The following is a 13,903-nucleotide window of genomic DNA, read 5'->3' as shown; positions in this document are numbered from 1 at the left end:
GAGGAAGAGCTGTCTGGTACCTAAGAAATGGAGTGACTATCCACTGTACCTTTAGTGAGGCCAGGGGAAAAACAGCCAGAGAAATCGAAATAAAATATGGCTACAAATTACATTTCTGCACTGTGATCAACTGCAAAGAGTTGTTTATTTGGTGGTTTTTGTTGCAGATCTTTGTCCCAGTGCTGAGTGCAGAAAATGGGTTTTTTTGTGGTTTCTTTCCATCAGTGTCCATGAAAGTGACTGAAAACCTCTTCCTTTACAGTGTGGGTTAGTGATGGCATTTGTGTACAGACAGCACCTTTAGGTTTTTCATTTGGAAGTGTTCTTGGGAGTACATCCTGTTCCTCGTGCCCTGTGAAGGGCAGCATTACATGACAGACACCAGAAAGGACCAAGTCATGGGAGCAGTTACAAGGAAGCATTTGTGTTCATTAGGTTATTAAAAACTGCTGATCATTCACACTGAGAAATTGAAATGCTTCATCATCTAAGGGGGAGTCTGCTAAAATCCAGGTGTCAGGAAGCATAAAAATATTTGAATAGAGTAAAAGTTGCAGAAAATAATATTGTTTGTGGTAGTTTTAGTAGCTCAGAAAGGTAATTGAGTGGGTTTTTTTAAATAAGAAGGCATATGTTGAAAGTAACTGAAATAAGTGAGCCCTGTTGAATCCTGAGTGTAACTGGGTATTAGAAATGTTTGGTTCCTACCAGCCCCTCCTCGGTCACTGCCCAGCAGGGTGAGCAGTCAGTTTGTAAACCTCATAGTTGAGTGCTGTTTTTGTATTAGCTGTTTATTTTTTATTGTTGTTTCCATGATGACCTAGGTTCAAACCTAAAAACTTCTGCTGAGAAATTCCTGTGTTGGAAGGTGTATAAATGGAGGGAGGTGTCGATGTGGCAATGTTGAAACTTTCTTTTGGTTGGCTCAATCTATGGCAAAGCTGTATAAAATAGATTGCACCAAGTGGATCACTGTGTTAATCAGCTTCAGTTGTGAGAGTGGATGTTTGTTTAGTGTGAGTGGTGTGATTGTACAGCAGGGAGGAGGTGAACAAACTTACTTTAATTACACAAATATTTGTGCTGAATTTAAGAAGTCGGGAATGGCCATGAACCATCTTTTTTGTTGTCCTCCTTACCTTTCCATAACTGCAAAGTACTCACAGCTGTGCATGAATCAGTGTTAGAGCTTTGTAGTATTTTCAGTGTTACATTTTTATTTGGTATTAATACGTCATTAAGCATCTTTTTTTGGTTTCTCCCTGAACTACTTCAGTCATCTGAGTCTCAGCAACAACAGCTACTTTAGTTTCTGAGGAGGAAGTGACTGCTTCCTATGCATCCAACAAAGCACATGCTTTGATGAAGCCTGCCTTTATCAGAGCCTGAAACTGCACAGAGATGTCTGGAACAAGCAAGTTGAAAAATCTACTGTAAAAACACTTGCATGGTTTTTTGCATAGTAATGTAAAAATAAAACTTTGGGTACATCTTGTATTGTGCAAGAATGAGCACTTTTATCTGACACATCTCTCCAGGCTTAAAAGTTGTCTGCTCAGATATGGTTTAGACAGCACAGACCCCTGAGGATTGTTTAATTGCTGTGCAATTAAATTAACAAATACTGTGATCAGACTGGAGATGTGCTTGTATTAAGGGACTGATCAGACTGGAGATAATTAAGGGACATCTCTAGACCCTTGCTGCTGCTGTCTGCTTACTGATTTACGATGTTTGGGGCTTGTTGACTGCCACTTTCCTGATTCCCAAGGTGCCAGCAGTGATCTTGGCCTTGCCCACCTGGGAGAGGGCCAGGATGGCTCATGTAGCTCCAGCTTCCTGCACTGGTGCCCTTCTGTGGGCATTTCAGTGTGAAGTCCTGAATTGTCTTTGGGTAAACCACCAAAGAGGAGCTGTCCATGGGAGACTGCCAGAACACCCCAGTGCTTGGAGGGATGCTACAGGTGCTTGGAGTCACTTTGGACAAGCAGCTGCAACTCTACAGGTGTTTCTTTCCTGAAGCCCAATCTTTGTGTTACAAACCTGTTCAGGAGATCCTGTGTGTTTTTCTGCGGTGCCTTAAGGGGTTGTAGTTGTTGGTCTGGGGTCGGATATCTGCCCTGAAATTGGTCCACAGTACTTGCATAGATAGCATTTCTCTGATTTTTTTAGAATAAGGTCAAAGGTTTTAATTGGCTTATGAGTCACTTTAGGATGGATGTGTGCATGCACCATGCCAGATTTCAGTTGGTGTGTGTAACTTCAGCAAACATTAACAAAAGAAAAAACTGTAAACCTATTCTTTGCATTCCTTCCTCTGTGAGTTGCTTGGCCAACTTCCCATGTGAGTTGCTTGGCCAAGGAGTCTTGTGATCTCACTGTGCTTGTAGCAGACAAGGGGGCAGTGGGAAATGCATCATGTTTCTAATAAATAATATCGAAGTCTGCTGCAAATGAACCAGCAGAACCTCGTGCCTCTGGTGCTGTCACTCAGAACATTGGGCTGGGATCTTAAGCCTACCTCAGGATGAGCCAGTAAATCCCTGGAAAGCTGGGTAGCAAGGACAAAACTAAGGCATGTTAAAACATGTACAGCAATGCTGTTTATCAACAGCTGAGTGAAAGATAAGCTTGGCTTTATGAAAATGCCTTTCAGTTTCCTGAGCCCTTTGTTGCAGCTGAGTGCCCTCTGCACTGCTGGACTCAGGCTGCTGCAAACCCATCAAGATGAACATTGTGCAGCTTCCCACTCACTGCTGATCCTCTGTTCTGTTCTCAGCTGCTTTGCCATGGTTTTGGTGAAGTTACTTGTGAGGAGCATGTGTGGAGCACATGCCTTGGAATTTTCTATCCAGCCATAGAGTAGCCTTAACAAAAGATCCTGTTATTTATCTCAAATAGCTTTTTCTACAGTAGTTAAATAATATAGTATTTTATGGAAATTAATGTGTAATATGTTGATCTCTAATGCCGTGTCCAAGTCAGTAGAAAGCAGCACATTTTGCTCTTTAATGCCCTTGTCTATTACTTTAGTGGATTCATTCACTACTGTCATGGTACAATGTGTACTGAAACACTAGAGGTGTTCTCTGACTGGTTCGCTGCTGTTTGACATCAAGTGCTGCTTTTGAGGGTTTGAGAGAAGCCTGGCAAGTGATAAATATTTCTTCCCAGCCTTCTTTCCGAGGCAGCTGATCTGTGCTGTGAATGGGATCTGCTGCCTGAAGCACGAACAGATCTGAAAGTTCCTTCACCTCCACAAGGTGTCTTGAGGTGTGACTGCCTTTGGTGTTGAGCATGGTGGTCAAGTTGCAGCAGTGGGCATCTTCCTCTCATGTGAGACCATCATGTGCTTGTGTTCAGTGATCTCACGGAGTTTGTCTCAAAGTCCTACCAAAAATTTATAAATCCTATAGTGCTTAAAACAAGAAATGTTACATTTTGTGCTTATTTACTGTTATGTTCTAAGTACTCCGAACATTTGTTTTACCATGGTGTAGTTTCACACATATCAGAAAATAACTTGTTCCTTGTGGCATTCACTGTTAATAATGCTTTCCTTAACACCCTGGAAGCACAAGAGAAATAAGAACTAATGTTCTCTGCCATTTTGCTCTTTCATGTGGATGGAAGCACTTGGATGTTACAGTGACAGGTTTGAATCTCAAATCAAGTGCATTTGTTTTGCTGGGCTGCAACCCAAAGTGGTAAGAATGTGAGTTTGCCTTCTCTTGAGTTTTGAAGGTGGTTTATGGCCGAGATGAAAATACAACTTCTTAAAGACTACTGGAAATGAGTGGTTTACATGATTAAATTTAATGTAAAGGTTCTGCAGTGATCTCCATCCCAATCATTAGTGTGTTCCTGTCAGGTAATGACAGAAAGTACAGCATGGAGAATCACATTTCTTAGGAATGTAATTGTCGTACAGATTAGTGACTTTTTTTAACTTCACATACTGCTTGCTTGAGAAAGATAAGTCTTTTGTGATCATCTCTGAAATTGTCAGCAAACCCCAAGTTATGTCTTGGCTTGGAATAAAACTTTAGTGTTTTTCAAAGTTAAGTCAAAAACATGGCTGCAAAGTGAAAAATCCTATAAAATGATATTTTTGGGTTTCTTACCATGACCCACTCTCCCCTTCCTCCTTCCATTTCAAGGAGACTGTGTCTTTGATTCATGATGCCTTCTCTCTTATTTTAGCCACTCACATTCATTTAAATGCACATCTTTTCTAGGTGAGATCTTGGAATTCTTAAGGAATTTGGGCTTGTTTTAAAAAACAGCTTGTGTGTTCTGTTAATGGATATAAAATACTCCAGCATCTCATTGGTGACATACTTTGAGAAAGGCAGTTGTGACTGTGCTGTTCTCACAGCTCTGTACTCACTCGCTGTTCACATCTGCAGGCTGCACTTGGGTTTTAGCTGGGCTGCTCCGGGCGTGTTCCTGTAATGCTCCTTGGGAGACAGAACAGTTACCAGAGTGGTTGCTATAGCATTTCATTAAGGAGCCTTTCCACCGAGTCAGGGAAGTCTCCTTTCCCACTTGGCAGCCTAGCAGGAATAAAAGAGAGCCTCAGCTCCTTGCCTGCTGCTCTCAGAGCCTTCAGCTCTGCTGCTGGCAGGGAGCTCTGCCCCTGCTCCCACCCTTCCTCCTGAGAGGGTTCCTGTGCCTCATGGCTCTGCCTGTCCTCACCACACTGCCTGAAGGGCTGCCTGAGCATTGCCTGGCTCCCTCAGAGCCATCTGTCTGGGCATGTCCACAGGTCTGTAAATGTTGGGGCTTAGAAATGCTCCTCAGTCAACTGGCCAGAATGTGTGAGCCATCAACACAAAACTGCAAATTGTACAGTCACAGACCTGTAAGGAATTAATAGCTAAGAAATAAATTGATATTGTAATGAATGCTGGGAGCATAAATGAACTCTTGGCACTGCTGAGGCCCTGTCTTGAATCCTGGGGTCAGGTTTGGGCCCCTCATGATAAGAAAGGCATTGAAGGGCTGGAGCGTGTCCAGAGCAGGACTAGAGGACAAGTGTGATGAGGAGCAGCTGAGGGGGCTGGGAAGGGGCTCAGCCTAGAGAGAAGGAGGCTCAGGGAGGCCCTTCTGGCTCTGTACAACTCCTGACAGGAGGGGACAGCTGGGGGTGTCAGGCTCTGCTCCAAGGAATGGGGACAGGAGGAGAGGGAACAGCCTCAGGCTGGGCCAGGGGAGGTTTAGATTGGATATAAGGAAAAACTGCTTCATAGAAAGAGTGGTCAGGCATTGGAATGGGCTGCCCAAGGCAGTGGTGGAGTCACCATCCCTGGAAATGTCCAAAAAAACCTGCGGACGTGGCATTTGGGGCATGTTTTAGTAATGAACATGGCAGTGCTGGATTAACAGCTCTTGAACTTGTTGATCCTAGAGGGCTTTTCCAACCTTAATGATTCTGTGATTCATGGGGCTTCAAAAGCATTTAAGGAAAAACGGAGCTACTTATATCCTGGGAAATATTTGGTTTTAATTACCACACTAGGAAATTCCTATATTAGAAGGATTTATGCAAAGACATAATCAGTGCTGGGCAAGATACCCAGATTTTTTTGCTGTGTCAGTATGTAAATGTTAAGGGGTTTTTTTCTTCTAAATATTGAGGCCTTGCTGAGTGAGTACAATTTTTTTCATTGCATCAAGTGGTTGTTCTCCCTTTTGCTGTGTGGTGTGACCCCACTGAGCAGCTTGTGGGCTGCAGTGGGAGCTGTGGCTATGGGTCAGTGGGAAGTGCTTTGGTGCAGGTCCTGCCTGACCTGTGCCCAGGTCAGGGTTCCACAGGCCGAGCCTCGCTAAGGATCTGCTCCCTCCTCCAGGTTCCCTCCCGGTTCTGTGGGTGTGAAATGTGGCAGCGGATCCAGCCGGGTGTGGTGCTTGGCTTTCAGATTTAGGAGGGAGATGGAATAGATCGGTTTTCCTCATATTGCTCATTCACGGTGGTGCCGCTCCACAGGATTAACAAAAAGTTAATACCTGCTGATCCTATAAAGCTTTCTATATATAGTGCCTGTCATTCCTTGGAGTGTTTTGGGATTTGAAGTACAGCTGTTTCAGAAGGACTTCTTTCTGCTCTCTCTAATCCCTTTTTTCAGTTGCAGATCTGATTCTGAGTTCTGTAATATGTTTTTCCAGAAGCTGGACTAACTGGTAGGCAGGGATTTGCCCTGTGGGATGTTGGGACTGGTGATTCTGGAGCCTTTGTTCAGCTGTGCCAGGCTGGGCACTACTGAACTACACTGTACTCTATTTTTTCCACCTCTCCTGCTCACACAGTGCTTGTGTGAGCACTGTGTGAGCACAATCACAGAGTGGTTTGTGCTCAACTCTGAAGAGGTTGCCAGGAAGATTAAGCTAATGTTTGAATAGTTTGGGGATAGATGCAGTGGGAAATAAGTGAGGCTTTTGGTTACCGATGTAAAGACTGAGAACCTGTGTGTCAGTGTCCTTCTGCCTTGAGAACCATCACTGGCCTTGCTGCCCAGGATGTGGCAACAAGATACACACGTGAAGGATTCTGTGACATTGTTCCAGCATGCTCTTCTGTGGTTATAAAATATTTAAGGCTAAGTACAATATATTTGTGGATCAGTTGCATGTTGTGTAAGTCACTCTTTCAGCATTTTTAATGAAGTATTTATTTTCTACTCTCAGAAAGTGTTTTTTTTTAGTTTATACTCAAGAGTTTAAACTTCCCATGTGAGTTGTCAGAACCTGAATCGCTCTCAGGTGAGGGGTTTACAATCCCAAATCTGCTTCTGGGTAAAGTCACCCGGTCACTGTACTTTTAAGTGTTTGGGGGTGATGCCATCTCCAATTTTGGTAGATGCGATCCACTCACCTGTATCCAGAACAGAAGGGATCTGCATACAGGAAAGGCTTGTTTGGTGTTTACAGTGCCCTCGCTTAAAATGAGAATTCCCACTGTAAGGATAGTGTTTCTATCCCAAACACAGGCATTTAGGAATATCTTAAATTCCCTCAAGTTCATTCATCTGTTTGCTAAAGACCCCCAGCTCTCCCAGCCTGGCTCCAGAGCAGAGGGGCTCCAGCCCTTGCAGCATCTCCGTGCCTCCTCTGGCCTGGCTCCAGCAGCTCCACGTCCTCCTGCTGTGGTTCCCCAGGGCTGGGGCAGCTCTGCAGGTGGGCTCTCACCTGAGCGGGGCAGAGGGGCAGAATCCCCCCTCCCCTGCTGCCCACGCTGGGGGCTCAGCCCAGCCCAGGGGGGTTTCTGGGGTCAGTGCCCATGGCCGGGGCAGGCTGAGCCTCTCACCCATCAACACCCCAATCCTTCCCCCAGGGCTGATTTCCATCCATTCTCTATCCACTGTTTCTAGCAGCAAACTTTTGTGACTTGAATAGTGTCACTCCAGGACATTTGTAAAAGACTAAAAAATGGTTGCATTAATACACAAAAATTAGTGTAAAGGGGAAAAAATGTTGATTAAAGTCAGGCCAGTAGACACTTCTATGCTGAAAATATCATTTTGGAGGAAGATGGTGGTATTCAGGCAGGGATTAGGTAATCCGGTTCTGACCTGGTTCCTCTGGCAGTTAGGAATGTGAAATACCCTGGTGCATGCATGGCTTTGAAAAGAGAGATTATTTCTTTGCATTTAAATTTTCATGATTCCTGCAGCTGATGCCTTCAGTACTTAAATAATAATTAATTGTGAACTGGAAGAATCATTGGCTGAGAAATTCTGCTTATAAAGTAAAATCTGTACAGATAATTTTAAATCACATGTTTGCCACATCCTTCCCACAAGCACAGATGTGATTGCTTGGAAAGATGTGAAGCACCAATATTTAAATGTAAACATTGTGATATTTGGCTCTTTGAATTACTAAGAAATTCATAGAAATAACTGTTACTTATCAAAATGTGTAAATGGCAAAAGGGCTTATGGAAATTGAGAACCAGAGAGGGTTCATGACTTTCTATGTTGCTTTCCATGGCTGGGGGGATCCAGGAAGCACCCATATCCCATCCAAGCCTTGTTTTGTGTCCCTTCAGGCATGGGTAATGTGGGTGCACACCCACAGTGTCATCATTGGCAGCATGTCCAAAAATGGGCTGTTTTCATCAGTCACCTTTCATTTGTGGGCTGTTAGCAGGGTTTGGCAGTTTCTTCTCGTCATGTAACGAGCGGGTGTTCTCTGACGTCCCTCTGGAGGCAGTGAGTTTTCCAGCAGTGGTGAACTCTGTTTTTGTTCAGCCTTCTGCCTACTCAGTCTCCACTGAACAACGTCCTGTTTGCAGATTTTTGAATTTAGAGCTTTGGAGTGAGTGGTGTAATTGTGAGGGAGAGCCAGAAGGGGCAACCACCAAAGAAACATCTCATACTTTTGGTTTTGTAACAGAATTGTCGTGGTTCTTTTTAATAAATAATTTTGTCAGAATTAAGTGCTTACTAAATAGTGTGTGTGTGAGATTTGTGCTTACAAATGCTGAGTTCTGCTGCTTCTCCCCACCAACATGCTGGAAACTTGAGAAACTGGTGGAGGAGCTCAAATTTTTGTTTATTTTCCTCAGGCAAAATACATCTCACAGTGCATCGACGAGATCAAGCAGGAGCTGAAGCAGGACAACATCGCAGTGAAGGCAAATGCAGTCTGCAAACTGACCTATGTAAGTGCCTTGCTGAGATCCCAAAGAATTGCAGCTGCATTTTGTTCTTTTCTGCTGATTGGGAGGCAGCCTTGGGTCTGGGTGCCTGCTCTCCCTCGACTGATCTGAGTGCAGGTTGTGGGGACAACGCTCCCCCAGCTCTGACGTCAGAGGCTGCATGTTCCTGCTCTGTTTGGTACAATTGGATTTTATTGTGATGGGTCAGGAATTGAATCTCATTTAAAACAAACAAGTTAAAAGGAATCGTTTTCAGCTGGATTGGTTCTTATGACATAGTTACATGAACACTTGAAACTGGATTTGTTTCTCTTTGCTCAGTCCTTTGTTGACAAGGAGAAGACAGAAATTTTGGTAAATAATTATTGTTGTGGTTCTGTTATGGTTTTATTAAAAAAAAAATCAGGAAGAAAGCCCTTCACACCAGTGCTTATATAGCTGCATATCATAGAATCACAGAATGATTTGGGTTTGAAGAGACCTTAAAGCTCATCCTCCTGCCATGGGCAGGGACACCTTCCACTATCCCAGGGTGCTGCAAGCCCCGTCCAGCCTGACCTTGGGCGCTTCCAGGGATCCAGGGGCAGCCTCAGCTGCTCTGGGCAACCTGGAACTAATGCAAGCTGTTGAAAACTCGTGACATCTTTCACTTACTGTGAGTGGTGCAGTGTAACATTGCTCATAAACCTGTGATGCCTTACAGTATCATTTTCAGCCTCCTGTTGCATCTTCAGTTTTGGGACATGTCTTGAACTATTTTCTTGAGTCTCTTATTTCAGAACTTTATCTTTGCTTCTCTGCTCACAGTTACAGATGTTGGGCTATGACATCAGTTGGGCTGCTTTCAACATTATTGAAGTTATGAGTGCTTCCAAGTTTACATTCAAGGTGAGTTCTCTGTAAATGCAGCTGTCCCGGCTAAGCTGTCAGATACCTTTTGTGAAAAGCCAGGGTATTTTTATGTGAAGACCACCCGAGATTCTTAATACCAGGCTTTTTTTATTTCGTAATAGTTTCATAATTTTTCTTGAGAGATTTATTTTATGTTCTGTTGCAGACTTTTTTCACCCAACAGGGTGGAATGCTGTTAATTAAGAAATTATTTCCAAATGGGGCTTTATACCTGAAACTCAGGAGTCAACACAGACAAAATAATTGTAGACAATCCTACCTTATTTCTGCAGCTTTGTGGTCACTGAACCGTGTTTTAACAAAATAGAGAAGGTGAAGGTGGTTTTATTATCCCTAAGACAGATAAATTATCAGTAGAACATGACTTGTCTGAACTTACTCTTTTTTGGTATAAACTGCTGTTTCTAGGGGAACTCTCTCATACCTCTTCTGTTAAACAAACCTACTCGTTCATCCTTTTAATATTGCTTATAAAGCCACCAGCTGTTTTCCACTTAAGCATTGTCTAAATTGGCTTTAAAAGTAAACCTTGTTTTCCTCCTTGCCTTTTCCCAGCGCATTGGTTACCTGGCTGCCTCCCAGTGCTTTCATGAAGGGACTGATGTCATTATGCTGACAACTAATCAGATCCGAAAGGTAAATGTTCAGTTCTTCAGTTTTTCTTGCACTCTCTCCCTACTTATACTTTCACATCTGTATGAGTATTTCTCCATGAGGAATACAGAGGTGTTTAAGTAGAATTCTTGATTTCCAGTCTCCTGTTGTTCCACAAGCAGAGGGATTAATGAAACACTCAAGAGCTGTGCCCATCCCTCCCTGTGCTGTCTCATACCAGCTCTGTGTTTGCTCAGCACAGAGAATGGTGACAGAAATAACTTTGCTGGTCTCTAGGCAGTGCTTATAAGAATGTAACAGGCAGGAAAAATGTTCCCATTCCTGAAGTAAAATGAGCAGTGCCTCAGGAATGACATGACTCCACAACACTTCTACTTGTGAGGGATCTTTTTGTCTGTAATTCCGCATCAGACTTCGACTTCTCTGGTAGAATTGAGTAAAAATGGTGAAGAGTGTATGGAAAGTTTTGTTCTGTATTCATGTACCCACTTGTGTATTCTTTTTCATAGAGCTTGATCACTTAGAGTTACTTGTTTGCAGCGTAGTTTTCCTGTTCTTGAAGATACAGATATTTTTTTAAATCTCTTGACTTTCATTTTTTAAGTATCACTGCTTTAAAATCCAGTACAAGATGTGCCTACATTTTTACCATCTGAGGAACTAAAATGTGTTTTCCTTGCTTAAAAAAGAGTAGTGGGATGTTATCCAGTATCTTCCCTAAAGAACTAGTGCTTTTCCCTCTATATTTTGAACTATTCTGTGCTGAATGTGAATATCTATTGTCTTTTTTATGGGCACTTTATTTTACTGGATTTCAGTCACTTACTGGCTATTTCCACTTTGTGCCCAAATTTTTACATAAAAGATAAAAAATGTCTTTTGCCTTTTCATGTTTCATTGATCCAACAACTTGAGATTTGAAGGATTTATCAGTTCTCAAAATGCATTAGAGCCAGGATGAATTGCAGTTTTTTGCTCCTTCAGAAATAGATTGCATTATTCTTAAAGTAGACTCTAATTTCCCACCACCTGCACCAGGTTTTTAAATGAGATGTAAATGGCACAGAACCCCAAAGACCTGACTATGTTTAGCTCTCCTGAAGCAGCTTCAGTATCCATGTGGATCTGGACTCTTAATTGAGCAGTCCATGTGGGAATGCTCTGTGCAGCTTCTTCATGTTTGTGTTTCCTGATACACAGTTTATAGTCTATACTTGATCATACTCACAGATTAATTTTACTATGGGTAAGTGACTTAAGCTTAGAAAGACCTGAAAGACTATGGAGGGCTGGGTAGGATACTGACTACAAATAGATCCAAGGAAACTTGACCAATAAATGTGTTCCACACACATAACTTGTGTCCTGTCATTGTGGACTGGAAGTTGGGGTGCTGCCAGCAGTTCAGGAGAAGAATAATCTCATTTCTCTACTAGATTAAGCTGGAACACCACTCACCAAGAGTGCTTGTTCCCACTGAAATTGATGGCACTTGGAATTGGACTTAGCAGGGTTAGTGTTTAATGCCAGTTTTTTAGGACTTTAAATGTTTGTGATCCTCTAATGAGTGTTTAAAAACTATTTCCATTCCCAAAACACCACCAAGGTGTGATCTCTGATTACTTTTATGTTGCAGTCATCCATCTCTTGTTTAATTATGGTCCTTTGTGCCCATTATTAAACCCCAGGCTGGCTGTAGTGTAGCAGGTGTTAGTAGTTGATATATAAATATTCCCATGAAGCAGATGCTCTGCTTCATTTATGTTAAATTAATAAAATTAATCTGAGGAAATTGTTTTTTGACTTTCTGTGTGATCTTAAATTTTTGAGCGTGTTTCTCTTTTTTCAGGATCTGAGTAGCCCTAACCAGTACGATACTGGAGTTGCACTGACTGGCTTGTCCTGTTTTGTTACTCCAGATCTTGCCAGGGACTTGGCAAATGACATCATGACGTTGGTGAGTTGATAAGGTTGAAATAACTTTATAATTATAGGATGTTAAGTTATTCAAATCTGGTAAATGTCTTAAATTTAGAACTGATACATGTGAAACCTGCTGCTTCATTCTTGTGGAGGTTCTGGGGGAGCTTTCACAGATCTTAGTTAGATCAAGAGGATCACTTTGAAATACATTCATTAGTTTTGGTGATAAACAACAGTATTTTGCTCTTGCCTCAAAGCTGAGTTTTCCAAAAGCAGTTAAGTCTCCCAGGAAGAGCTTTGACGACAGCAGTGTGAGCAAGGAGCTCTGGAAACACAGATGTGCTCAGAGCCTGACTGCAGTTGTTTCATTAACAGATGTCTCACACAAAGCCTTACATCAGGAAGAAGGCAGTGTTAATCATGTACAAAGTTTTTTTGAAGTACCCAGAGTCCCTCCGTCCTGCATTTCCTCGCCTTAAAGAGAAACTTGAAGATCCAGATCCTGGTGAGTGGATTTTAGTGAATTCCTTCTGCTCTCACATGTGGAGGTCCATGTGCTTGTAGATCTTGTGGAGAAAAGAGTGCATGAGAAATGCTGTAATCATCTTTTGGCCACTGACTCACCTGTTTCAGGGTAGGTGACCATAGGAGAGTTTTGACAGGTGTTGCCATATTAAAAATGCATTCTTTAAAATGTCCATTTCTTCAAACCCAAAACTACTGAAAATGTTTCAGTGGGTTAAACCTTAATGGCCAAAGTAGCTTAAAATTTCCTGATTTGTTGCTTACTGAACTTGGCTATTGAAAATATTTCACTTGATTTCAGGGTTTGGGGTTCTGGTTTTGTTACTTCCTGTGCTTTTTTAGCAAGCTGCAGCTGTTGACTTGCAGTGGATACACTTAAAATTATTTAACATTCCAAAGAGCAGTCCAGACTGCTCTTTGGGCCCCTCAGTACTGTGTCAGTGCAGGTCAGCAGCAGCACAGGAAATCTGCAGTTGCTCAGTATCATATTCACATTTTTGCTCAGTCTTCAGGAGGTGCTGGTGTACCCTCACTGCACCACAGCTCTTGTTTTAGGAATTCTGTGTGTGGTGTGTATCTGATCTCCACTTGATGTGTATCTGCAATTACAGGGAGAAATTTAATTGCATTTCCTGGACTGTTTTATTATGGGCATGGAATATTCATCTTCCAGGGACAATGTTATTAGAGAAAGCAAAATCCCTCACCTGCAGAGAGAGGAAGAAATTGCCTGTTAAGCTTTGTGAAGGATTGCTCTCTGCTAGGACATCCAGCCTGTCTAGACTAAAACATTCCAAACTGACAATAACCCGTGTAAGAGGCTGAGCAATGAGAAGGGAGTGAACGTGTCCAGTCAGATTGCTTAAGGAATTGTTATTTTTGTTTTGTATTTAAACATTTTAAAATAATACATATCAGAGAAGTCAGGAGTGATTGGAAACTTTCTGGTGGCTGATTATTGATTGTGTTGTCTCTGTCCCACAACCAGCTCTCCACAGTCCAGGGCAGGGATGTGGCAGTGTGCTGTTTTTTCTCATGCTGGACCCAAAGCAGATACCTGGCTTGCTGCTATTTTAGAAAATGGCTACAATTAAATAAAACCCTTTCTCAGTTTGGTTTTACATCCCTGTATTTACTGCCTCAGGGTTGGGAATGAGGCCAAACCATTGGATGCACAGGTCTGAAGCTTCAGCTGCTTTTGCTGTGGGGGTTCTGCACCAGAAACTTCAATTACAATGAAGGCATTGATGAGATTTGTGCTTCTCC

The 13,903-nt window shown here is 42.5% G+C and overlaps 1 protein-coding gene across 1 annotated transcript in view; it reads left to right on the top strand.

Moving 5' to 3' along the window:
• The window catches only part of AP3D1 (adaptor related protein complex 3 subunit delta 1), a 43,007-nt gene that overhangs the window by 5,284 nt on the left and 23,820 nt on the right, over nucleotides 1–13,903 (top strand). The window contains exons 2-6 of the mRNA XM_068174158.1: nucleotides 8,570–8,665; nucleotides 9,470–9,550; nucleotides 10,130–10,210; nucleotides 12,039–12,146; nucleotides 12,488–12,617. Coding sequence (XP_068030259.1) covers nucleotides 8,570–8,665; nucleotides 9,470–9,550; nucleotides 10,130–10,210; nucleotides 12,039–12,146; nucleotides 12,488–12,617 — 496 coding nt within the window. The remainder of the gene's footprint in view (nucleotides 1–8,569; nucleotides 8,666–9,469; nucleotides 9,551–10,129; nucleotides 10,211–12,038; nucleotides 12,147–12,487; nucleotides 12,618–13,903) is intronic.

The sequence above is a fragment of the Anomalospiza imberbis genome, chromosome 27, assembly GCF_031753505.1.
Source record: "Anomalospiza imberbis isolate Cuckoo-Finch-1a 21T00152 chromosome 27, ASM3175350v1, whole genome shotgun sequence".
NCBI classification, from domain to species: Eukaryota; Metazoa; Chordata; class Aves; order Passeriformes; family Viduidae; genus Anomalospiza; species Anomalospiza imberbis.
This window is presented reverse-complemented; position numbering and strand designations above follow the sequence as displayed.